Source organism: Schistocerca nitens, chromosome 4 (genome assembly GCF_023898315.1).
Source record: "Schistocerca nitens isolate TAMUIC-IGC-003100 chromosome 4, iqSchNite1.1, whole genome shotgun sequence".
NCBI classification, from domain to species: domain Eukaryota; kingdom Metazoa; phylum Arthropoda; class Insecta; order Orthoptera; family Acrididae; genus Schistocerca; species Schistocerca nitens.
Genome location: NC_064617.1, coordinates 277,454,348 through 277,479,208, shown reverse-complemented (window position 1 = coordinate 277,479,208; position 24,861 = coordinate 277,454,348). Strand labels below are relative to the sequence as shown.

At 41.8% G+C, this 24,861-nt stretch overlaps 1 protein-coding gene across 2 annotated transcripts in view; it reads left to right on the top strand.

The window, feature by feature from the left end:
• The first annotated feature begins 26 nt into the window (after positions 1–26).
• Positions 27–24,861, top strand: part of LOC126252310 (ketohexokinase-like) — a 91,784-nt gene continuing 66,949 nt past the window's right edge. The window contains exon 1 of one of the 2 annotated variants that reach the window (XM_049953194.1): positions 27–397. In XM_049953194.1, the coding sequence (XP_049809151.1) occupies positions 297–397 (101 nt within the window). In that variant the 5' untranslated portion in view covers positions 27–296. The remainder of the gene's footprint in view (positions 398–24,861) is intronic. The other variant, XM_049953193.1, reaches the window with a different exon arrangement.

The window sequence follows — 24,861 nt, the reverse complement described above, 5'->3', positions numbered from 1 at the left end:
CGATTAGGTGGACCTTCTCTCGAAAAGGGAAAGTGGTAATAAGGCAACGTCTGTCTGTCTGGTAAATCACGTCTCACATTTTGCTTCATAAATTTAATAATCATAAATCGAATAAAAGCCACATTTCACATAAAATCTGTGCTTTGCGCCAATGAGTTTGCACACTCCAACTATCACACCATGGCATATCCTGCGAAAATATTTGTCAATGAGCTTTGCAACGTTTCTGGATTGGTGTCTGTACAACCTAAACAACCATTTGTGATACACATTGGATCTTCGAGAAATAACTAAACATGATGACTGCAACACATCCGAAAATACTTTGCGTCGGGATGATTTGTGTCGACGAACTGTTGTACTGCAAAAGTTATCCAATCGAAGATTCCGACCAGAGGTATGTAACATGAAAATTACGTATATGTAAAGTTTGATATACAGTACTTTTTATTCTTTGGAATTCTCTGTTCGCAGACTATTGTTACAAAACTTCTCGTTGCTTAAGAGCAAATTATCTTAAGTTTAATTGCAAGAACCAGTATGATTTACAGCTAGATCACAAGCCCCCTCCCCTCACCGCCTCGTGCACGTAATTTCATTTTTTCCATATACTGGTGAAAACTCACAGAATTTTTTTTTTGCGTTCTTTCAAATATATCCAATAGAAGTTTAAAACCGGTGTAAAAATAGGAGTTCTGAAACAGGCCATCGACTTCATTTTATTCCGAGACAAATACTAATGTTTTCAAAGACACATAAGAACTACATCCTAACGGAGAGCCTCGTCCTCAACACAATATAGCCACAAGGTTTCTAAATTCTTATCTTACAATTTGGGAGCTTGTAGCGTTTTGCATGGGAAATCTACCATTTTTTCGACAAAAATATAAAAATATTGTATAACAATGTACTCCATTAGGCCGCGTCAGCTGCTTGAATGAGCGAAAACTTTTAATTATTACATTTGTAACCAACTAACTACTGTAGTCACTAGTCACTACTATCTGTAGCAAAATTCTAAGACAACGATATACGATTTGAAAGCAAATGCCCCGTATCAGTGGAAGACACTGTTGATTCAACAAACAACAATTGCTGCAAATCGAACTCACGAGCTTCACTTACCCTAAGAGCCACAGGTAAGAACTACCGTGGCTGTTCTTGACTTCTGGAAAGCTTTTGATTTAATACTGATCTATCATACAATAAAGAAAATACGCTTGTTTATAAAAACTATGTTTGCGACCGAAATGAGGTTTTTATTACAGATGGAATGCAACACGTTTCCGTGATCAAAGCAGTAATTTTGCATGTGTCCACCTTAGGAGTTTGGCCAGAAGTGGTTCTGCGTGGACATTGAAAACCTGGAGCTGGGAGCTTGTCAGTGTCGTCTGTACTCTACCATAACAAACTCTGGCTTGATTCAGGCACCATTATTCCTTGTGATAGTGAAACATTATGATTCAGAGACCAGCGATCTTGGGCTTAAAAGCCAAAGTCACGAGACTACTGTTGTTCTAAATTCTCTATCTCTCTTCCTCCTCCTTAAGGTCAGCTGTGTGCCAGTGGCTTTTGGGGAAAATAGTCGATACCAACCAACCTCTGGGATATCTTCCAGGCTCCAATTGCATCAAGCTGACTTAGACAAGCAGGTCTCTGTTCGAGTTGACATTTAGTTTCTCCAAGTGTTGGGAGCTAAATGGCTTGGATAAAATCCTTTTGGAAAACTTGCCACATCTTTTTGAAACTAAAAGAGACTATAAAATCCGATTTTTCGACAATCTTTACAGCACTCCTCTTCATTGTAACTGAACTCACAATTCTCGAAAACTTGGATATTTTTTCTCCAATGCTTGTAGCCCCGAGCTGGGAGGGTGGGCTGACAGGTAGTACCAAAACCCAACCAATAAAGAGAGTTTAGATTGGCAGTCTTCCTGAAAAACAATTTCTGAACAATTGTAGCAGTAATACAATAGTAATAAAAACATAGCTATATGTTTATTGTTATGAAGAGATAATGGGGGCATGTTTGAATGAATATTTGACATCCAAAAGGACTTACATGGAATATCTGGCGCTCCTTAATCAGTTAAAAGATTGAACATTATTGTATTGTTAATAGAGGCAATTATGTTCAGACAAGTGCAAAAGTACAACAGAGTAGAAATTTTGGAAACATCTAACTGCGTTGAAATGCACTAGAGCCTTAATTACAATGAAGGCATTATGTCAAGTCATGACTATATGAATATAGACTACACCGAAACTTCTGAATAATGGGAAAACGATTCAGAGATGTTATGTTGTTTTTTAGGAACACTATTGAGAAAATTCGTAGAATCGGCATTTGAAGCTGACTGCAGAAGATTCTACTGCTGGTAACATACATTTGCATAGGGACCAGGAAGATAAAATACGAAAAATTGGGGTTCACATGGCGGTGTGTAGACAGTTGTTTTACCCTCTCCCTATCTGCAATTGGAACAGGCAAGGAAATAACTAGTAGTGATATAGAATACCGTCTGCCACGCACTATACAGTGACTTGCGAAGTATGTGTGTGTATGTAGATGTAAACAAGGTGAAGAACATAATGAAGCGAGTAAATGACGAATCGGAAAATAAAGCTGCCTAGACAGTCTCTTTTAATTCACCCACAATGAGTGCATGAAGGGTTGGGTGTTCACGCTAAGAAATTTCATCTTCATTTGTTTAATTCAATGCACTTATTTAAAAAGTCAAATATTTGGGAACACAGTCTTAGCATGCAAGGGGAAATCAGCTTGTGAAAAATAGGACAGGATGTTCGCGATAGAGCTTAATTATGCATATCACTATGGTCTTGGGTCAACCTATTAAGGAATTCCAGTATGAGTGCGATATGTAGATGGACCTCATATAGTTTTCACTTAATACTTGTTCTTAAAACATTTTAATTGTTACTTTTATCTTCAATTATCTGACAATTCAGGTGATACAGCGTTTCTGTGACACACTGTGAGGCTAACAAACATATGATCAATGGTGCTACAGTACTTTGTATATGTTGAATATCCCTTATTACGCCGATTTGGTATAGGTCTAACACATGGAGCAATATTCTAGGATGGGACACTCAAATGATTTGTAAGCAGTCTGCATTGTAAACTGATTTCATTTTTCCCTTAGCCTGTCAATGATTTGTTTTACCTGTGATTGAACCTATGTGAGTATTCCATTTCATGTCCCCATAAATTGCTACACCAAGATATGTATTTCAGTTACTTATTCAGTTTGTGACTCTTTTATGTTGTAGTCACAGAATGCTATGTTTTTACATTTTGTGAAGTGAGCAATGTTTTAATTTAAAGCAGATCACTTTGAAATTTTGTAACAATCTAGCCTGATATTTGTGCACCTTTTTTTAGATAGTGCTTCATTATGATAACTGTATCATATGCAAAAATATCTCAAGTTACTGTTAATATTATCTGTGAAGTTATTAATATACAAAATTAACAGCGAGTGTCCCAACACACTTCCCAGGGATATGTGTGAAGTTACTTCTACATTTCTCTCTACATTCCTCTTCTACATTTCTCTCTATCAAAAATAACATGCCTCATCCTTTCTATCAATAAATCCTCAACCCAGTCACAAATATCGTTTGATACTTCGTACTTTCACTAATAAACATTGATATTATACTGATTAAAATTTTTTCTGAAGTCCTTTAAAAACTGAATCCAGAAGTATGCCTTGATCTAAAGCTTTCATAGTGTCATGTTAGAAGAATTTTATTTGGGTTTCACATGACCAGTGTTAAGTTGTGGTACACAGCTCGTTTATTAAGCACAATACACTAGTTACACAGAATACAATACTCGGACCCAAGTGCAGGTGGAATCGATTATGAGCTGTAGCAGAGAATACGGTTGGCAGAATAAACCTCCAAAAGTTTACGTTCACCACTATGGTCATTGTAGAAGTAACAGCTATACAGCGTCTTATCACTGAGGCAGGACAACACATAAGAGGGCCTCCACTAAGTGTGTTGGCATCTTTGTTCTAAGCCAGAAGAAGCTGATTGGCACCACATAATTCCACAAGGTGCCTGGTTGTATGTTTCTGGCTTGCAATGTCGCTCATGATGTAATGCAGTAATTTGTGTGCTGCTGGTAGTGGAACCTTGCAAACGCAATTTCACATATTGATCTCTGAATAACTGGCTACAGCATCCCTCATCCGCCCCCCCCCCCTCCATGAGATAACATATAGGGTTCATAGGCCCAACTTATGCCAGCTCTTGTGTGGAAGAAGAGGGGCCACCTCAGATATCCAGGGATCCACTTTCTCATTTCAACATCACTGCTCAGTGAGGCTGGGTGCTGCAGTACTGCTGCTAAACCTGGCACCTAGCTGGGTGGTGGGGCTGCTGAGCATATTGTTGTGTCAATGCCATTGTCAACATGAGAGTGGATTGGGTCCGTGGCTTCAGCAAAGGCTGCTGCTTCTTGACATGGAAAGAGTGCGAGGAGCCAGTCCATGGCAGCTGCAGGAAACTGGCACATATATGCCTCTTGCTGCTGCTGTTGCTGCAGCTGTTGTAGCTGAAGAAGAGGCAATGTTGGAGTCTGAGCCATCTGAGCCCAGGATTGAAGGTGCTATGACGTGGAAGCCCTGGTGGGGACAGCCTAGACTGCAGCTGGTTCCGATGGTGTTCCACATCAAAGGTCGTGTGCCAGAGTCTTTGCAGGTATCCAGCCTTTCTGCTTGCCAAACAAATGTTTGCACCCACACCATACTGTCTGTTCAGAACTGCTATTATGCAGATGTTAGCTTGTTCTACTGTGGGTGGAGGAAGTGCAAGGAGGTCTGAGATTGTCTACCATGTGGGATCTCTGCAGGAGTCCTCCCAGCAGCTGGCATAGCCATGTAAGATTCAAGAATTAATGTATTTTCTGTGAGTGAATTGACTGAACCTCTACCTTAAGGTTTTCTTTGAAGCTGCAAACCATTTGATCCACCTCTCCATTGGATTGAAGATGGAAAAGAGCAGTACAGAGATAACAGATTCTGTATTGGTCAAAAAAATTCATAAATGTGAATGAAGCAAACTGGGGGCTGGCATGTTGCTTCCTTCACATATATCACACAAAACATTCACCAGGTATTCCAATTGAACAGGTTTATTTGCAACACAAGAAATAACTTCGCAAATTTGAACATAGTAACTAACTGCCGAAGAACAAGAAAATAAAAATTTCTTGACTGACTGATAGGTCAAATGAACTGAATTCCAAAAAGTAAGTCACAGGTTGAGTCTTTTTAAATTCTGTATGAATGAATTTTGTAATACTGACATTAAGTCCAACAGTTTCCAAATGTAGGATACATAGCAAAATAGAATGCCAAAGTCCTCTCTACTCGGCAACATCCCATTTGGCAAAGTCCCATTTCACGGTGACAGTGATGCGTAGAGGAGCTGATCTTGGTATTGCATCATCCAGATGGGGCCTTCCTGATGCGGCTAGCTGCACTGGAACTGCTAGCTGCCATCTCAGCATGGGTCTAAATAGTCATCTTTTGGGGGGGGGGGGGTAACGCTTTTGTTTGATTGGCCGAAACTTCGTTTCTGTGGAAGTAGGAAATAGTTCAGCCCACAAGCACTGATCAGCCTGTGCACATGCCTTGGAGCTGTTGCGCTGTGGCCACTGGTGTTGCCCTCTGTTGATCTGCCAGTAAGCTGCCCAGTTTGAGTTCATGTTTTGCACGGACTGAAGTATCATTGCTGTAATGTCTGTTGTGTGGGTTTTTGTTGATGCCACTTGCACTTGTCGCCATGGAAGGGTCCATTGCTTGTGACCACTACCCTGGGAAAATCCTCAATGGTGAAAACTTGTGTGAATGCTTTGACTGTGATTTCTGCTGTTGTTGTACACTTTCGCCTCAGAAAAAGCGACTATCACTGTGATTCACATATTAGCCAAAAAGGCCCTGCATAGTCGACATGCACACAGTCCAAAGGATCAGATGGTTGAGGCCACAGGGAAAAACCTTACGAGGAACAGCCTGTTGAGGTTGCACATTCCAGGCATGTGTGTGCCAGGTCCTCGATTTCTTTGCCCACAGCTGGCCAATAGACGTGATGGTGAGCCAAGATCTTCAGGTGAGTGATGTTCCAGCGTCCTGCATGAAGTAAAGAAAGCACTTTGCCACATAGTGAATTTGCATTGACTACCTGGTAAGACACATGTGATGAACCAACAAGTGGCATGCCACCAAGAGCAGTTAAGACCTTGCATCAAGGTTCTCAGTATTGGGCTGGACTGTGTTGATTGGCGATCAGGCCAGCCCAGTCTCACCCATTTTGGGAACTGCCAAAGGGCAGGGTCCTCCTCTGACTGCTGCAAAATCTTCTGCAATGTGGTATGTCTCGGCATCTGTATTGAAACAAACGACCTCCTATTGATTGAACTCCATGTCTGGATCAGCTGGGAGCCTGGTAATGTTTCTCCATTGGCATGATAACTGCTAGGCATGTATACAATATTATTGCATGCTGACAGGAACAGGTCACACCACTGTAAGTGATACGCTTTTGTATGTGGTAGCGATGGTCAGGGACTGAACAAAGCCAGCAGTGGTTTGTGTTTTGTCACCAGATGAAACTGAACTCCCTACAGATATAATGGAACTTACAAACACCATAGAAAATAACTACAGCCTCCTATTTTATCTAGGCATAGTTTTGAAGAGCTGAATTCATAATCTTTGAGACAAATACTACGGGGCTTCTTGCTGACAATGACATGAATGTGCTCCAGTATCATACCACAAGGCATCCTTAGCTAGCATTAATGATTTCTCAAAGCAGTTTGGGACTAAACAAGGTTCTGAGCGCAGTACCTGTTTAAGGGTGCAGAGTGTCATGTCACTTTGGACAAAGTACACTTAGAGGCTGCGGAATTTCTACTGTGTTAGTAATTAACCTGGCATAGTATTTGCTCTTCCCCTTGAATGGTCGTAGTTCTAGATTGCGTAGAGGGGGCACACATTCAGTGGCTCATATGTTCTGATGAGTGGGCACAATACCTTCATTACTGGTGACAAACCCTAGATATTCGACTGAGTGTTCAAAGAACTGACGCTTCCTAATATTGCATTTTGGGCATGCTTTCTGCAATGTTGCAAATAGCATATGAAGAGTCTGTAAATGTTCACATTTATTCACTTCCTTAACAGTGTCTTGCAGATAATTACAACAAGCCAGAAATTTGTGGATCACCTGTTCTAAATAGCATTGAAAAATAGTGGGAGCACTTTAAATGAAAAAAGTTAGTCTCTAATATTGATAGAAGCCAAATGACATGTTCCAAAAAAGAAGCTGTTTGGACTTTAGGTGCAGGGGTAGTTGCAGATAAGCATCAGACAAATCAGTCTTTGTGGACGATTCGATCCCTTTTAATCTAGACTAGTGGTCATCAAACCTTTTTGCTAAAGAGCCAATACTGACATTGTGGGATGACTCATAGGACCACACATATATACTACTCTTATTAACAATTGATAACCTACATAAATTAGAAGTGTTATGAGTCCCTGTTAGACTAGCTATAGTAAGGGAGCGAAAAGTTGGCTGCCAACCCCCAAGTACTAACCATTTGGAACACTTCGTGTCGACTGTGCTTTTTTAGATTGCAGTCGTCCTCAGTGACCCCAAAGTTGTGATACTGTAACTGCCTGAAGATGTGTTATTATGTTTTCTGTGTGAGCAGATGATTAATTAATTAATAACAGTGACTCTACTTATATTTAAATGCATCACGCATTATGAGACATGATCACAGATATTTACTAAACGTTCTGAATATTATTTTTCTTCTACTCATTATGTTGTGCCGGCCCGTGTGGCCGAGCGGTTCTAGGCGCTTCAGTCTGGAACCGCGCGACCGCTACGGTCGGAGGTTCGAATCCTGCCTCGGGCATGGGTGTGTGTGATGTCCTTAGGTTAATTAGGTTTAAGTAGTTCTAAGTTCTAGGGGACTGATGACCACAGATGTTAAGTCCCATAGTGCTCAGAGCCATTTGAACCATTATGTTGTATTACAAACCCCTTAATTTAATTTCAGATTTCTTGTTACAAATATATACTGCATTTGAAGATGACCATCTCTGTAATATGTATTCTCGAATCTATTTCATTTTCATATCAAAATTTATATCATAGTAGCTGACTGGTACGAGTTGTGCTTGCCTGGGAGTTGTCAGTACTGGAAGACAAACGATAATACATTTCCCCTCTCACGTCTTTTAATACCTGAGGTAAGTGACCAACTTCACTTACAAGTTAACTCACCGCCGAATTTACCAATGTCAATTAAAACTATGCACATCTTGGAATATTATTGTCTCTGTAAGTGGTTTTCATCGTCATGGATGGTCACAAATGAACTGGGTTCTAAACAGGTGATAAATGACACGATTATTGTGTACATAAAATGTAAGAACTGAAATATATTTACTGTCAAAATGAACACTTATCTTCTGTTATGCCTTTGCTATGACTGTGGGTTAGAGCGTAAGTACATTTATATACATTGATAGAACCAGAGTAATACCTATGCTGAAATACACTTGTTGGTAGAACAACCCGAAGCACTGTTCAGTAGAAACTCTTTCTCGTTGCCCTGTTCGAGGACAAAGCCCACAAAGATATGCAAGGACTTGAGGATTAACTTGAATAGTCTAAACGGTTGTCTCTAACTCTGTTGCTTGCTGTGAACTAAGCGTTGACTGGAACGTAGTCTGGCGTAAACTGACCTTGTGTCCGTGCGTCAGTGTATTCCAAGACAGGCCGCCGACGGTTGCGCGGAGAATTTCTGTGTCTTGCTGCTTCCGTCTCACTGGTGTGGCCAGCGATGCTTCGATAGCAAGGAGAATCTTTGTGGTGTCGATAGCAGGCGTCAGCACTACGCATGCCGACTACACCATAGTTTCGTTTGTTACTGAGCAGGAAAACTACAGTCTTAAGAAGCTCTTAACGTTACTTGGCGCTTTTTGATTTGGCTTTTAGTTGCTAGATGAGTATTATAGTAAAATAGGGCTGAGAGCCGCGGGCCGCAGAATACTTGATTCGCGCTGCAAGTGGCACGCGAGCCAACGGCCTCGTATCACTAGCAGTCGAGATGACAGGCATCTTATCCGCATGGCTGTGAGGGATCGTGCAGCCACGTCTCGATCCCTGAGTCAACAGATGGGGACGTTTGCAAGGCAACAACCATCTGCACGAACAGTTCCACGACGTTTGCAGCAGCATGGACTGTCAGCTCGGAGACCATGGCTGCGGTTACCCTTGACGCTGCATCACAGACAGGACCGCCTGTGATGGTGTACTCAACGACGAACCTGAGTGCACATATGGCAAAGCGTCATTTTTTCGGATGAATCCAGGTTCTGTTTACAGCATCACGATGGTCGCATCCGTGTTTGGCGACATCGCGGTGAACGCACATTGGAAGCGTGTATTCGTCATCGCCATACTGGCGTATCACATGGCATGATGGTATGAGGTGCCATTGGTTACACGTCTCGGTCACCTCTTGTTCGCATTGACGGCACTTTGAATAGTGGACGTTACATTTCAGATGTGTTACAACCTGTGGCTCTACCCTTCATTCGATCCCTGCGAAACCCTACATTTCAGCAGGATAATGCACGACCGCATGTTGCAGGTCCTGTACGGGCCTTTCTGGATACAGAAAATGTTCGACTGCTGCCCTGGGCAGCACATTCTCCAGATCTCCCACCAATTGAAAACGTCTGGTCAATGGTGGCCGAGCAACTGGCTCGTCACAATACGCCAGTCACTACTGTTGATGAACTCTGGTATCGTGTTGAAGCTGCATGGGCAGCTGTACCTGTACATGCCATCCAAGCTCTGTTTGACTCAATGCCCAGGCGCATCAAGGCCGTTACTACGGCCAGAGATGGTTGTTCTGGGTACTGATTTGTCAGGATCTATGCACCCAAATTGCGTGAAAATGTAATCACACGTCAATTCTATATTTGTCCAATGAATACCCATTTATCATCTGCATTTCTTCTTGGTGTAGCAGTTTTAATGGCCAGTAGTGTAAAATTATATACAATAAAAAATAGTAAATACGAGATCAGCGCTCGAATTTTGGAGTAATAAAAGAAGTGACAGACAATACTATTTTTTAAAGCATTTCTGTTGAACTGATTCATATTGTCAAATCTGTGCTAATTAATTACGTTACTCTGGCACTATATGGGTAACTGTCTCGTGCAGAAATATTTGGATACACACAATAATTGAGTATCTCCATAAATGGGAGGAAATTAATGAAACTGTCATGTGCAAATTTTATCTGCTTGTGAACATAGCACCAATGTGTATACACTGTTTGGCAGTTTACTCAAACACATTTGTAAACACAAGTAGAGGGACAAGGTTTGTGCCAGTCCACACTGCATTGTTGCCAAATTTATACAAGATGGCGGTGATGACGTCATCCAAGAGGGCGGCATGTAGACTTGGCAACAGTGCATGACGTCATCCAAGATGGCAGATTTTGGCGGGAGAATAGTCAAATGGTTCAAATGGCTCTGAGCACTATGGGACTCAACTGCTGTGGTCATAAGTCCCCTAGAACTTAGAACTACTTAAACCTAACTAACCTAAGGACAGCACACAACACCCAGCCATCACGAGGCAGAGAAAATCCCTGACCCCGCCGGGAATCGAACCCGGGAACCCGGGCGTGGGAAGCGAGAACGCTACCGCACGACCACGAGATGCGGGCGGAGAATAGTCCAATTGTGCTACGTCCACTAACCTAACCTCAAGAAAAAATGGCGGGAAGTTTGAATTTTGGCGGGAAAATACTCCAATTGTGCTACGTCCACTAACCTAAGCCTCCAGAAGAAAAAATGGCGGGAAGTTTGAATTCCAACAGGATAATGCATGCAAAGACCGTACTTGTCTCTTTATTACTATAGATTATCATTCATTAACATACATTATTATTTATTATCATTTATTATTATTTATTATTATTATTGACCTGCATCTACTAGAAAATTCCCTCCAAATTCAAATTCCAACACGGTAATGGCTGCAAAACCTTACTTTTGTTTATTATTATACATTATTATTTATTAACATTCATTATCATTCATTGTCATTTATTATCACTCATTATCATGTATTATTATTATTATTATTTATTATTATAGACCGATATCCATTAGAAAATTGCCCCAAATTCAAATTCCAACACGATAATGACTGCGAAACCTTACTTTTGTTTATTATTATTCATTATTATTTATTAACATTCATTATCATTCATTGTCATTCATTATCATTCAATGTCATTTATTATAATTCATTATCATTTACCGACCAACAGTGCCCGTACAGCCTCCACGGCCAGCGCGCCACATAGCCGGCGGCGAGCGGTGCCTCAGGGTCCCCCCACAAACGGTCAGCCGCACTTGCCTCAGAGTCTGACTACGTAAACATCTTTCCACGACCGCGAGCACTTAACGCCGCACACAGTGGAACCTGTCAACCGCGTGCCGGACAAAGGATACGTTTGGCGCCAGAGTTTGAACGACAGTGGTATCCCCCATGACCATATAACAACGCGTTCGCTCGTCGCGAGAACGCTCGCTAATTCACTCTCACCACCCCGCTATATTAAATAATTGAATTTACAATTTCATATACGTATGCAAACGTGTTCAACTCCCTAATTTCAAGTACTTTTCGAGGACCAGACCGCCACATCCTCCTCCTAGGAACCAGCGCAAAGTTTGACATCTGCCAATAAACAAAGCTCACTTGCGCTTCCGTCACCAACCTAAGGAAATTGTTTGAAACTAAGCCACCAGCACCCAACCTCTTCCTACACGTTTCTGGTAAACGGACTCACCCTGCACTAGGTCCACGGATGGAGGAATGAATTTACTTTATTTAGGAATGGAGTATATCTATCACACCGACATGCCCCACATCATACAGACATGCAAAACACTCCAACATAACTCATTTATAATGTTCTAGACACACGCTTGCTAATTGTAAACAGTTAAAAACAACTCATAGCACAGCCTACAGACATGCGAAACGCTCGTAAATAATGCAAAACATTTACCTCCAAATAGCCAAACAACTGCTAATTTTCGGAAATAATTTCAGTGCATAGGCTGATGGAAGGAGGAGCGAGTGTACTTTATTTATTTGCGAGATATATTTTTGAAACTTTTACTTCTCATAGGTTTCGATATGAAACGCTCACTTAAGGCAGTTTCTGAACTCCAGTAGTGCACTACGCTTGGCAACACAACCACACCCATCAAGATATTCATTCCAATCCAGACCTGTAACGCCTCTACAGATAAATTTGTCCAGTTATTTCTCTACTCACTCACATTCTGGCCAGATTGCCGTTATTGCCCAAAAACAGCTCAGACTGCGCTGTGCAGCTCGGGGAAGTAAGGAAGCGCTGCACTCTATTTATTTGGAGCCCTTTTATTTAGTCGTGAAGTGTATTTGTCTCAAAACACCCGCACTGATCCCACTGTGGTCAACTGACACAGGCCACAAACACGTAAACAACTCCTAATTTCACCACACAATAGGAAACAGCTCTTAAATAATGCAGTACACAATATCAGCAGACGAGCTCTGTACTCTTAAACTCTCCAAATAAAGCACCGCACAGTGCACAGACATGCTCCCAAAATAGTGCAACAGACGCTCCCAAACACCACCAGCTGCCAAACCGACCAAAAGTCTCTGCTCGGCCTCCCCCAAACATGACCTCAACACAATCGCATTCGCACCTATCACCGGAGAAATTGATATCGCCTATGCGCCTTAGATTACGCTCCAAGTTCAGCTTCCGAGCGTTCGTGACAGCCGACACATGTGAAAGCTGCATTGTTCTTCTCATGTATACCGCCGGCGTCTCAGGTCTGGACCTGCCTTCACGTCTATTCTCAGAATAGCTCATAGCTTGTTGACACACTCGATTAACGCGGCCGGGAAAACATTAACTACTCGCATGCAACCGAGATGGTGACGGAAAACCAATCACTCTAATCTGCACTGCAGGCGCGTGTAATCATTGAGAGCACTCTATTTATATTTTTTCGAACAACTTATTTAACCATACAGTGTATCTATCACGCTATCACAAAACACCAATCCCAGATGTGCCCTGGGCCACGTTGCACAACCCACAGACACCTATCCAATCATAATTTCAGTACACACTATAGCAAACTGCTACTAAATAATACATCACACAGATGTGTAGATACGCTCAGTACTCGTAAACTATCCTAACAACGCGTAGCAGAGCCTGCAGATCCGCTCGCAAAATAACTCAGCACACGTGCGCAGGTACCCCCACTCCGCACCATGCCCACAGGATCGTGAAGTCACCCATCCGTCTGATTTCAGACCTCGCCCAGGCCCTGCTCGGCTTCCGCAAGCGTGAGCTGGCGCGGTCAACGCACGCGTCAGCGGTCAAAGCACACACATACGTCCGTCCAGGACCGCGATCCCGAGCCGCGACCACCGAACGCGGGTGAAAGTCAACTTTATATCAACGTATCATAATTCCAAAGCGCAGCCTCCATACGCTAGACACATCATAGCAGCACCTGTCTTTACCTCCTATGACACTGTAGCACACTGCACATTGCTCCTCACACGACATTACACGGCCCTTTAACTAAACATAACTACACATCCCTGCTCTTGCCTCGTCATGTGACCAGCCATCTAAAAACCTTCTCAATATTATTCTTACTTTACAACATTTTTTCTTAAATAAGACCTAATTTACACCTCCCACCGCACCTAACCTCACAACCGTCCCACCATCAACATACGCAAACGTCCTCAACCCTATCTTGACACTCATGTATCACCCCACAAACCATGCCCATCAATCAATTTACCATTCTCATCCCCTCTTTTCGAATTACAAACGTAGCCTGTATCTAAACACCAATCAACTCTTCTTTCTAGCACTTTCAGCAGTAAAATTAATTTTACACACACCCAGAAATACCAAACGCAATTAAAGAGTCAAACTTTTATACAGAGCATCAAGCACATACGACTATATTCAAAGCCTGGTCAATATTTACCACCTCCACCTTCAATTAAATATTATTACCATTGCCGCAACATTCTGCCAGCGATCGATTTGTACCTATTTTTCCGCTCTTAACTGTTGTCACTAGCGGTCGAATATCACTATCCATAGATTGCATAAATTTCCACTAATAAAAAATCTCGCCCTGCCGTTTAGAGACTCCTATATCCGAACACATAGCATCATTCAACTATCACTTGCTCTTATCTAATAACTCATCCATCAGGTCTGGGGGCAAGGTCATCCCTTTCTTTCTTTCTTTCCTTCTTTCAGCAGCAGACAGCTATTTTTTTTTTTTTTTTTTTTTTTTTACAGTGGTAGCTAAAGTGCGCCATCAACTTAACATCACCATTCGCGAAACATATCTTCAAATACGTAAACACACTTACTCAAATACACAGCAGTCCCGCTGAGGACATGCCCCTCAATATTACAGTTCTTAATCCAATAACCACCGAAACAAGTACTAAATGCTCAAACTAATCCCATAGCGCCTTACAAAGCGAGTGTCCGAGCAGCGCCGGCGGCATGTCAAAGCCATACAGCTGTCCATCTAAACAGCCGTCCACTCAGCCCCCATGACCAGAATGCTGAAGTGGGCTCTCCCTATACCTGCTCTCCAGCTATTGTCTAACGACATACAGTGCAAAAATGGATTCCTGAATAGCGCAGATCTCTATCTCCCCCTTGCATCTCCAACAGGACATGTAAACAGTATCTCCCCCAGCCAGCGAACCTGACGTCATTCACCCTTCGCTCACAATTTCCACTCGCATATATAAAACCATATTCACTCCTGCCAAAACTCACTTAAGAATAAAAAAGCATTCTCCCTTTCTAAGCATAGGTGAGTATGCATTTATATTCACCCATCTTATCTGTGCAATTTAAGTCAGAGAAAGACATATCTATTACCTTCTGCAACCTGTCTATAAACAGAACGATCTCAGTTACTACAGCAGGACCTTGTTTTGACCATTCGCCGGAAATGCGCGCAATGTTGTCCGCCTCAAACTAGGTACAAGTACAACAGATCCTCAACACCCTATCATCTTTATCTTCTACCATCAAACAGTGAAAAAGTCACGAACGCACCAATGAGATCCACCTCCAGCGCGGACAAACGGAATTCACAATACTCCCCCCGAATAACTCAGAGTGCAACCATCCAAGAATTCCTAACAGTTCACCAAATTCAACACCTCAAACTACAAATACCCATATGAACAAGATCATATTAAATATACACACACGCTGCAGAGACCCCTTTAAAATTTGATCACCCATACTCTAAGCGAATGAGAAGCTGCGTCTGGCCCTTGTTCAAACAGTGTTTTCTAACACGCTTTTGCACACTGCCGAGCATTTCGTCTTTGTGCCGCGACTTCGAAGTCATTATCTGATTCTAAACAGACATTAACACGGACTGATGCACGGTCTCTCACAGGAAACCATACCTTGCACCTTATAAATCATATTCTTACAGGACGGACGTATGTGTGTGCTTTGACCGCTGACGAGTGCGTTGACCGCGCCAGCTCACGCTTGCAAAAGCCGAGCAGGGCCTGGGCGAGGTCTGAAATCAGACGGATGGGTGACTTCACGATCCTGTGGGCATGGTGCGGAGTGGGGGTACCTGCGCACGTGTGCTGAGTTATTTTGCGAGCGGATCTGCAGGCTCTGCTACGCGTTGTTAGGATAGTTTACGAGTACTGAGCGTATCTACACATCTGTGTGATGTATTATTTAGTAGCAGTTTGCTATAGTGTGTACTGAAATTATGATTGGATAGGTGTCTGTGGGTTGTGCAACGTGGCCCAGGGCACATCTGGGATTGGTGTTTTGTGATAGCGTGATAGATACACTGTATGGTTAAATAAGTTGTTCGAAAAAATATAAATAGAGTGCTCTCAATGATTACACGCGCCTGCAGTGCAGATTAGAGTGATTGGTTTTCCGTCACCATCTCGGTTGCATGCGAGTAGTTAATGTTTTCCCGGCCGCGTTAATCGAGTGTGTCAACAAGCTATGAGCTATTCTGAGAATAGACGTGAAGGCAGGTCCAGACCTGAGACGCCGGCGGTATACATGAGAAGAACAATGCAGCTTTCACATGTGTCGGCTGTCACGAACGCTCGGAAGCTGAACTTGGAGCGTAATCTAAGGCGCATAGGCGATATCAATTTCTCCGGTGATAGGTGCGAATGCGATTGTGTTGAGGTCATGTTTGGGGGAGGCCGAGCAGAGACTTTTGGTCGGTTTGGCAGCTGGTGGTGTTTGGGAGCGTCTGTTGCACTATTTTGGGAGCATGTCTGTGCACTGTGCGGTGCTTTATTTGGAGAGTTTAAGAGTACAGAGCTCGTCTGCTGATATTGTGTACTGCATTATTTAAGAGCTGTTTCCTATTGTGTGGTGAAATTAGGAGTTGTTTTCGTGTTTGTGGCCTGTGTCAGTTGACCACAGTGGGATCAGTGCGGGTGTTTTGAGACAAATACACTCCACGACTAAATAAAAGGGCTCCAAATAAATAGAGTGCAGCGCTTCCTTACTTCCCCGAGCTGCACAGCGCAGTCTGAGCTGTTTTTGGGCAATAACGGCAATCTGGCCAGAATGTGAGTGAGTAGAGAAATAACTGGACAAATTTATCTGTAGAGGCGTTACAGGTCTGGATTGGAATGAATATCTTGATGGGTGTGGTTGTGTTGCCAAGCGTAGTGCACTACTGGAGTTCAGAAACTGCCTTAAGTGAGCGTTTCATATCGAAACCTATGAGAAGTAAAAGTTTCAAAAATATATCTCGCAAATAAATAAAGTACACTCGCTCCTCCTTCCATCAGCCTATGCACTGAAATTATTTCCGAAAATTAGCAATTGTTTGGCTATTTGGAGGTAAATGTTTTGCATTATTTACGAGCGTTTCGCATGTCTGTAGGCTGTTCAAAAAATGGCTCTGAGCACTATGGGACTCAACTGTAGTGGTCATCAGTCCCTAGAACTTAGAACTACTTAAACCTAACTAACCTAAGGACAACACACACACCCATGCCCGAGGCAGGATTCGAACCTGCGACCGTAGCAGCAGAGCGGCTCCGGACTGGAGCGCCTAGAACCGCACGGCCACCGCGGCCGGCTCTGTAGGCTGTGCTATGAGTTATTTTTAACTGTTTACAATTAGCAAGCGTGTGTCTAGAGCATTATGAATGAGTTATGTAGGAGTGATTTGCATGTCTGTATGATGTGGGGCATGTCGGTGTGATAGATATACTCCATTCCTAAATAAAGTAAATTCGTTCCTCCATCCGTGGACCTAGTGCAGGGTGAGTCCATTTACCAGAAACGTGTAGGAAGAGGTTGGGTGCTGGTGGCTTAGTTTGAAACAATTTTCTTAGGTTGGTGGCGGAAGCGCAAGTGAGCTTTGTTTATTGGCAGATGTCAAACTTGGCGATGGTTCCTAGGAGGAGGATGTGGCGGTCTGGTCCTCGAAAAGTAGTTGAAATTAGGAAGTTGAACACGTTTGCATACGCATATGAAATTGTAAATTCGATTATTTAATATAGCGGGGTGGTGAGAGTGAATTAGAGAGCGTTTTCGCGACGAGCAAAAGCGCTGTTATACGGTCATGGTGGATTCCACTGTCGGTCAAACTCTGGCGCCAAACGTATCCTTTGTCCGGCACGCGGTCGACAGGTTCCATTGTGTCCATGTTAAGTGCTCGTGGTCGCGGAAAGATGTTTACTTAGTCAGACTCTGAGACAGGAGCGGTTGACCGTGTGTCGAGGGACCCTGAGGCGCCGCTTGCCGCCGCCTACCTGGCGCGCTGGCCGTGGGGGCTGTGCGGGCACCGTTGGTCCCTTGACATCAGCCGGCCAGGGGGCTGTCGATGGAGCGGGCTCAGCCGGCCGCGCGTACGTCAGCTGCGCTCTGGAGTTTCACTGTGTGATCATGGAGAAGTCAGTTTGGACACACCTGCATGACCGTAATGTCTGAAATAAAGAGTCATTTTCCAGGTATTTACAGAAGGCTATGTCCGTCGCGTGTATGGAGGGTGTGTGACGTAAGCGGGGCGGCGGCGCAGCGATTATACAGTTATTACGCGCGCGCGAGAGCGAGTCAATTAGCAGGCGTTCTAGTGCGGTCCAAACGTGCTGTTATATAGTCATGGCGGATTCAACTGTCGAGCAAACTTTGCCGCCAAAACTGTAGCACTGCGTTCTCGCTCGCACAGGTACACGCGGTGGATGGTGAGCGGTCGGCATCGACAGGTTTGAACGTAGTGCCGAAAGTGTTGCAGGGAAACGGCCGACCGTTATGTGATTCAGCTCCGAGGCAGACAATTTTGGCGGGAAACGTGCGGAGGCGACAAATACACGTGGTGAGCGGACAAGGGGCCGCTGTGGCGTCAAACTCGACAAGTTCCAGCGTGTCCAACGGAAACAGGTTTACGACGTGGGAGCGATCGCTGGGCTCGCCCCCAGCGCTAGTGGCCAGCCGCATCACGTGACAGGCATAGGCAAGGTCTCCGTGTGCTGGCCAGGGGGTGGTGAGGATTTGAACTAATTCAGTTGGAGCGCGGACGTCGTGGTGACTGCACTGCGATAGCAAAGATGTGTGTGCTGACTGTGTTGGAGAACAGGTGATGACCGTACTGCTTGAAATAAAGTCTTCAGTCCCTTCCCCCTGCAAAATCAAAGGACGTGAATCACGTTACTATAAGTGCAGTTTATGATTTGACGCGATTATCATAGGCTACCAGTGAAAAAAGATAAGTGACGGAGAAAGCTCGTACATGTGATCAATTATGGTGTTGGGATTTGAACTTGTGATAGATTTTTGTTACGGATGTAAGGAGAATGGCTTTCTCACCGAGAAAATCGTACATCCTGAATAAATAATAAATGATAATAATACCTAGAAGTACAGTTTTCGAGAGAATATCGTGTTGAAATTTGAATATGGCGCAACTTTCTAGTGGAGGTAGGCCTATAATAATAAATGATTATGAATGATAATAAATGACAATGAATGATAATGAATGACAATGAATGATAATGAATGTTAATAAATAATAATGAATAATAATAATTAAAAGTAAGGTTTTGAAGCCATTATCGTGTTGGAATTTGAATTTGGGGCAATTTTCTAATGGGTGTAGGTCTATAATAATAAATAATAATAATAATAATAATAATAAATGATAATGAATGATAATAAATGATAAACCTCCAGGGCTAACAACCGTGGTTGTAAATTTGTGGCTCGAAGAGTCACCCCTTACATAATACTATCAATCATGGAAGAGTGTAATGTGAAACAAATTACCCCAGGTGGACAATCCACCGCACCAAGGTGCGCAAGCAGACTATCGGATTCTGGGGAGTCTGCAGCATTGCACAGAGATGAATCGGGACATGATAAGACATCAAGCAAATTGAAATGTAAAAAAACAAGTTACATAGCTACTTTCAATGTAAACTCTCTTTTAAAAACAGGAAAATTAAAACATCTTACAGATACCCTCAAACATCATAGAATACTCATAACATCACTACAAGAAACTCGATACATAGATGAAAACAATTTTGATTCCGGAGGTTTCAGAATATACAAAGGAAAGGTAGGCAAAAGAATAATGAAAAACACACCCCACCTCGGAACGGGCTTTATAATAGATAAAATTATTTTAGACTCCATTATCAGCTTTCAATCACAATCGGAAAGACTCTCCACACTCACTTTTAAATCTGCTAATAGAGTATACAGAATTGTGAATGCACATGCCCCCATAAATGAAGACAATAGGAAAAATAAGGAAAAGGTGGAACGTTTTTGGGAACAACTAGATGACGCGGTGCAAAAGATCCCAGACAAACACAACATCATACTTACGGGGGACTTCAATGCTCAAGTAGGAAAAGAGAAGAAATACAAAAATATTGTTGGAAACTACCCAGCGCACAATAGAACTAACCAAAATGGAGTCAGATTAGTAGAACTCTGCCAAGCGCATGGCTTGATCCTGAAATCCACAGCCTTTAAGAGACTACCCAGAAAACAGAAGACATGGACCTCACCAAACCCACACTTGGGTGAATTTCAACTTGATCATGTGGCGATAAAATGGAAACACCATACAGAAATACAAAATGTCAAAGTACTCAGAGGAGCAAACTTGGATTCTGATCACTATCTTTCTAAAATAAAACTCAAAATTATCCCCAAAAGGAAAGATAGAAACAGTAAACCCAAAAGCAGAAGATACGATCCAGAAAAGATAATGAATTCGAAGGAGTTTCCCCTCGCGACTCAAGATATAAGGAACCAAAATTGGGATCAAATGAAGGAAAGCCTACTAACCAAAGCTGAACAGATAGCACCTATAACCAAAATCAAAAAACACGCATGGTGGACAGAGGAATGTGACAAACTTATTGAGCAAAGAAAGAAAGCATGGCAACAGATGCAATCTCAGAAAAATGAATATAATAGGCAAAATTTCCTGAGTGTAAGAAAACTAGTGAGTAAAAACCTCAAAAGAATTAAAAAAGCACAAGAAGATCAACTCCTTTTGCAGATCAACGAAGACTTCAACAAAAACAAGACTAGGAGCTTTTACAGAACTTTTAAACAAAAAATAACCAAGTACAGCCCACCGACACTCCAATTACAAGATAAAAATGGTAATATTGCACACAACAACAGGGATAATTGCAAAATTTTGAGGGAATATTTCAGAAACCTTCTCAACTGTAAAGAACCAATTGAAAAAATGGATTTCAGCAACTCAACTTCAACAAGTCCTAACTCAGAACCACCCACCGTCGAGGAACTACAATCGATCATTTTGAATCTCAAAAACTATAAGGCTTCGGGAGAGAACCAAATTACAGCTGAACTGTGGAAAAATGTCAATAGAAATGCCATAGAATCTCTCCAAAACATATTTGAAGAAATATGGAAAACAGAAAGAATTCCGGATGAATGGAAGATGGCCCTCATTCACCCAATTCATAAGAGGGGATCCAGAACAGACCCCAACAATTACAGAGGGATTTCGCTCCTTGATGTAACATACAAAATACTGTCTAAAGTCCTTTTGAACAGAGCAGAACCCCAGCTAGATTGTCAACTTGGAGAATACCAGGCAGGCTTCAGAAAGGGAAGATCCTGCCCAGAACAAATTCTAAACCTCAAAAATCTTATGGCCTACCAAAAATCGAGAGCAAAAGCGTATGTCATCACATTCATTGACTTTCAAAAGGCGTACGACTCCATAGACAGGGAATCTCTAATCTCCATATTAAAAGAATTGAACCTAGACAATAAAACTACAAACCTAATTAGAGAAACCATCACCAACACATACTCCAAAATTAAATTTATGGGAGAACTCTCAGACCTATTTGAGATAAAAACTGGAGTACGACAAGGTGATGGACTCTCTCCATTGTTATTTAACTGTGCCCTAGAAAAAATAGTAAGAGAATGGAACAAGAAAATCAATAGTGGAATCCGACTAGGAACAAAAAACAAAGGCATCAAGGTTAATTGCCTAGCATTTGCAGATGATATGGCCCTACTAGCTGAAACATGGGAAGAAGCCAAAGAACAGATCCTCGAATTACAGAAACAAGCAGAGAAAATAGGCCTTAATATTTCTTTGGAAAAAACCAAAATAATCACAAATATAAAAAAGCCAATGAAATATCTTAAAGTAAGAGACCAAAAGATCGAAATTGTTAAAGAATTCAAATATCTTGGTGAATGGATTAGCTGGAACGCCCTTGAGAAAAAAGCAATAGAATTAAGAAGAAACAAAGTTGAACTAGCCTTTCAGCTTACTAAAAATACTTATAATAAAAAGTCCCTCTCATGGAATTCAAAAATAAAACATTACAACACTGTCATTAAACCAGAAGCACTATATGCAGCTGAGACATTATCTATCACTAACCATGGCCCAATTGAAAGGCTAGAGATCAAAGAAAGAAAAATATTGAGAAAAATTTTAGGCCCCAAATTTCATAACGACAAACTAATTCATACCAAAAATGAAACACTCTACAAAACCACAGAAAAACTTTCGGATACAATGAGGAAAAGAAGAATTGAGTTTTATGGGCACATTCTCAGAATGAACCCAATAGACTTACAAAAAGAATGTTTGACTACTTCAGGAATAAAAAATCCAAACCAAATTGGTTTATCCAAACAGAGAAAGACTTAAGAGAACTACACATCACAGAAAAAATGCTCACAGACAGGACCGCAAAAATGATAAGCAAAGACAGAAAAGAGAAATTCCATCTCCAAAATAGGAAGAAAAGAACGATTGTCATCTCTGATGAGGAAAGAAAAGCAAGATCAGAAAGAATGAAGCAGTACTGGGCGAAAAGAAAGGCACAGAACACACAGAAGTGATTGATTCAACGTACCCCAAAGTTGGGTGAAACGAAGAAGAAGAAATGATAATGAATGATAATAAATGACGATGAATGATAATGAATGTTAATAAATAATAATGAATAATAATAAACAAAAGTAAGGTTTTGCAGCCATTATCGTGTTGGAATTTGAATTTGGAGGGAATTTTCTAGTGGAGGCAGGTCAATAATAATAATAAGTAATAATAAATGATAATCAATAATAATAAATGATAATAAATAATAATAAATAATTGTTGTTGTGGTCTTCAGTCCTGAGACTGGTTTGATGCAGCTCTCCATGCTACTCTATCCTGTGCAAGCTGCTTCATCTCCCAGTAACTACTGCAACCTACATCCTTCTGAATCTGCTTAGTGTATTCATCTCTTGGTCTCCCTCTACGATTTTTACCCTCCACTCTGCCCTCCAATACTAAATTGGTGATCCCTTGATGCCTCAGAACATGTCCTACCAACCGATCCCTTCTTCTAGTCAAGTTGTGCCACAGACTCCTCCCCAATCCTATTCAGTACCTCCTCATTAGTTATGTGATCTACCCATCTAATCTTCAGCATTCTTCTGTAGCACCACATTTCAAAAGCTTCTATTCTCTTCTTGTCCAAACTATTTATCGTCCATGTTTCACTTCCATACATGGCTACACTCCATACAAATACTTTCAGAAACGACTTCCCGACATTTAAATCTATACTCGATGTTAACAAATTTCCCTTCTTCAGAAACACTTTCCTTCCCATTGCCAGTCTACATTTTATATCCTGTCTACTTCGACCATCATCAGTTATTTTGCTCCCCAAATAGCAAAACTCCTTTACTACTTTAAGTGTCTCATTTCCTAGCCTAATTCCCTCAGCATCACCCGACTTAAATCGACTACATTCCGTTATCCTCGTTTTACTTTGTTGATGTTCATCTTATATCCTCCTTTCAAGACACTATCCATTCCGTTCAACTGCTCTTCCAAGTCCTTTGCTGTCTCTGACAGAATTACAATGTCATCGGCAAACCTCAAAGTTTTTATTTCTTCTCCATGGATTTTAATACTTACTCCGAAGTTTTCTTTTGTTACCTTTACTGCTTGCTCAATATACAGATTGAATAACAACTGGGAGAGGCTACAACCCTGTCTCACTCCCATTCCCAATCACTGCTTCCCTTTCATGTCCCACGACTCTTGTAACTGCCATCTGGTTTCTGTACAAGTTGTAAATAGCCTTTCGCTACCTGTATTTTACCCCTGCCACCTTCAGAATTTGAAAGAGATTATTCCAGTCAACATTGTCAAAAGCTTTCTCTAAGTCTACAAATGCTAGAAACGTAGGTTTGCCTTTCCTTAATCTAGCTTCTAAGATAAGTCGTAGGGTCAATATTGCCTCACGTGTTCCTATATTTCTACGGAATCCAAACTGATCTTCTCTGAGGTCGACTTCTACTAGTTATTCCATTCGACTGTAAAGAACTCGTGTTAGTATTTTGCAGCCGTGACTTAATTAAACTGATAGTTCGGTAATTTTCACATCTGTCAACACCTGCTTTCTTTGTGATTAGAATTATTATATTCTTCTTGAAGTCTGAGGGTATTTCGCCTGTCTCATATATCTTGCTCACCAGATGGTAGAGTTTTGTCAGGACTGGCTCTCCCAAGGCTGTCAGTAGTTCTAATGGAATGTTGTCTACTCCCATGGCCTTGTTTCTACTCAGGTCTCTCAGTGCTCTGTCAAACTCATCACGCAGTATCATACCTCCCATTTCATCTTCATCTACATCCTCTTCCATTTCCATAATATTGTCCTCAAGTACATCGCCCTTGTGTAGACCCTCTATATACTCCTTCCACCTTTCTGCCTTCCCTTCTTTGCTTACAAGTGGGTTTCCATCTGAGCTCTTGATATTCATACAAGAGGTTCTCTTTTCTCCAGAGGTCTCTTTAATTTTCCTGTAGGCAGTATCTATCTTACCCCTGGTGAGACGAGCCTCTACATCCTTACATTTGTCCTCTAGCCATCCCTGCTTAGCCATTTTGCACTTCCTGTTGATCTCATTTTTGAGACGTTTGTATTCCTTTTTGCCTGCTTCATTTACTGCATTTTTATATTTTCTCCTCTGATCAATTAAGTTCAATATTTCTTCTGTTACACAAGGATTTCTACTAGCCCTCGTCTTTTTACCTACTTTGTCCTCTGCTGCCTTCACTACTTCATCCCTCAAAGCTACCCATTCTTCTTCTACTGTACTTCTTT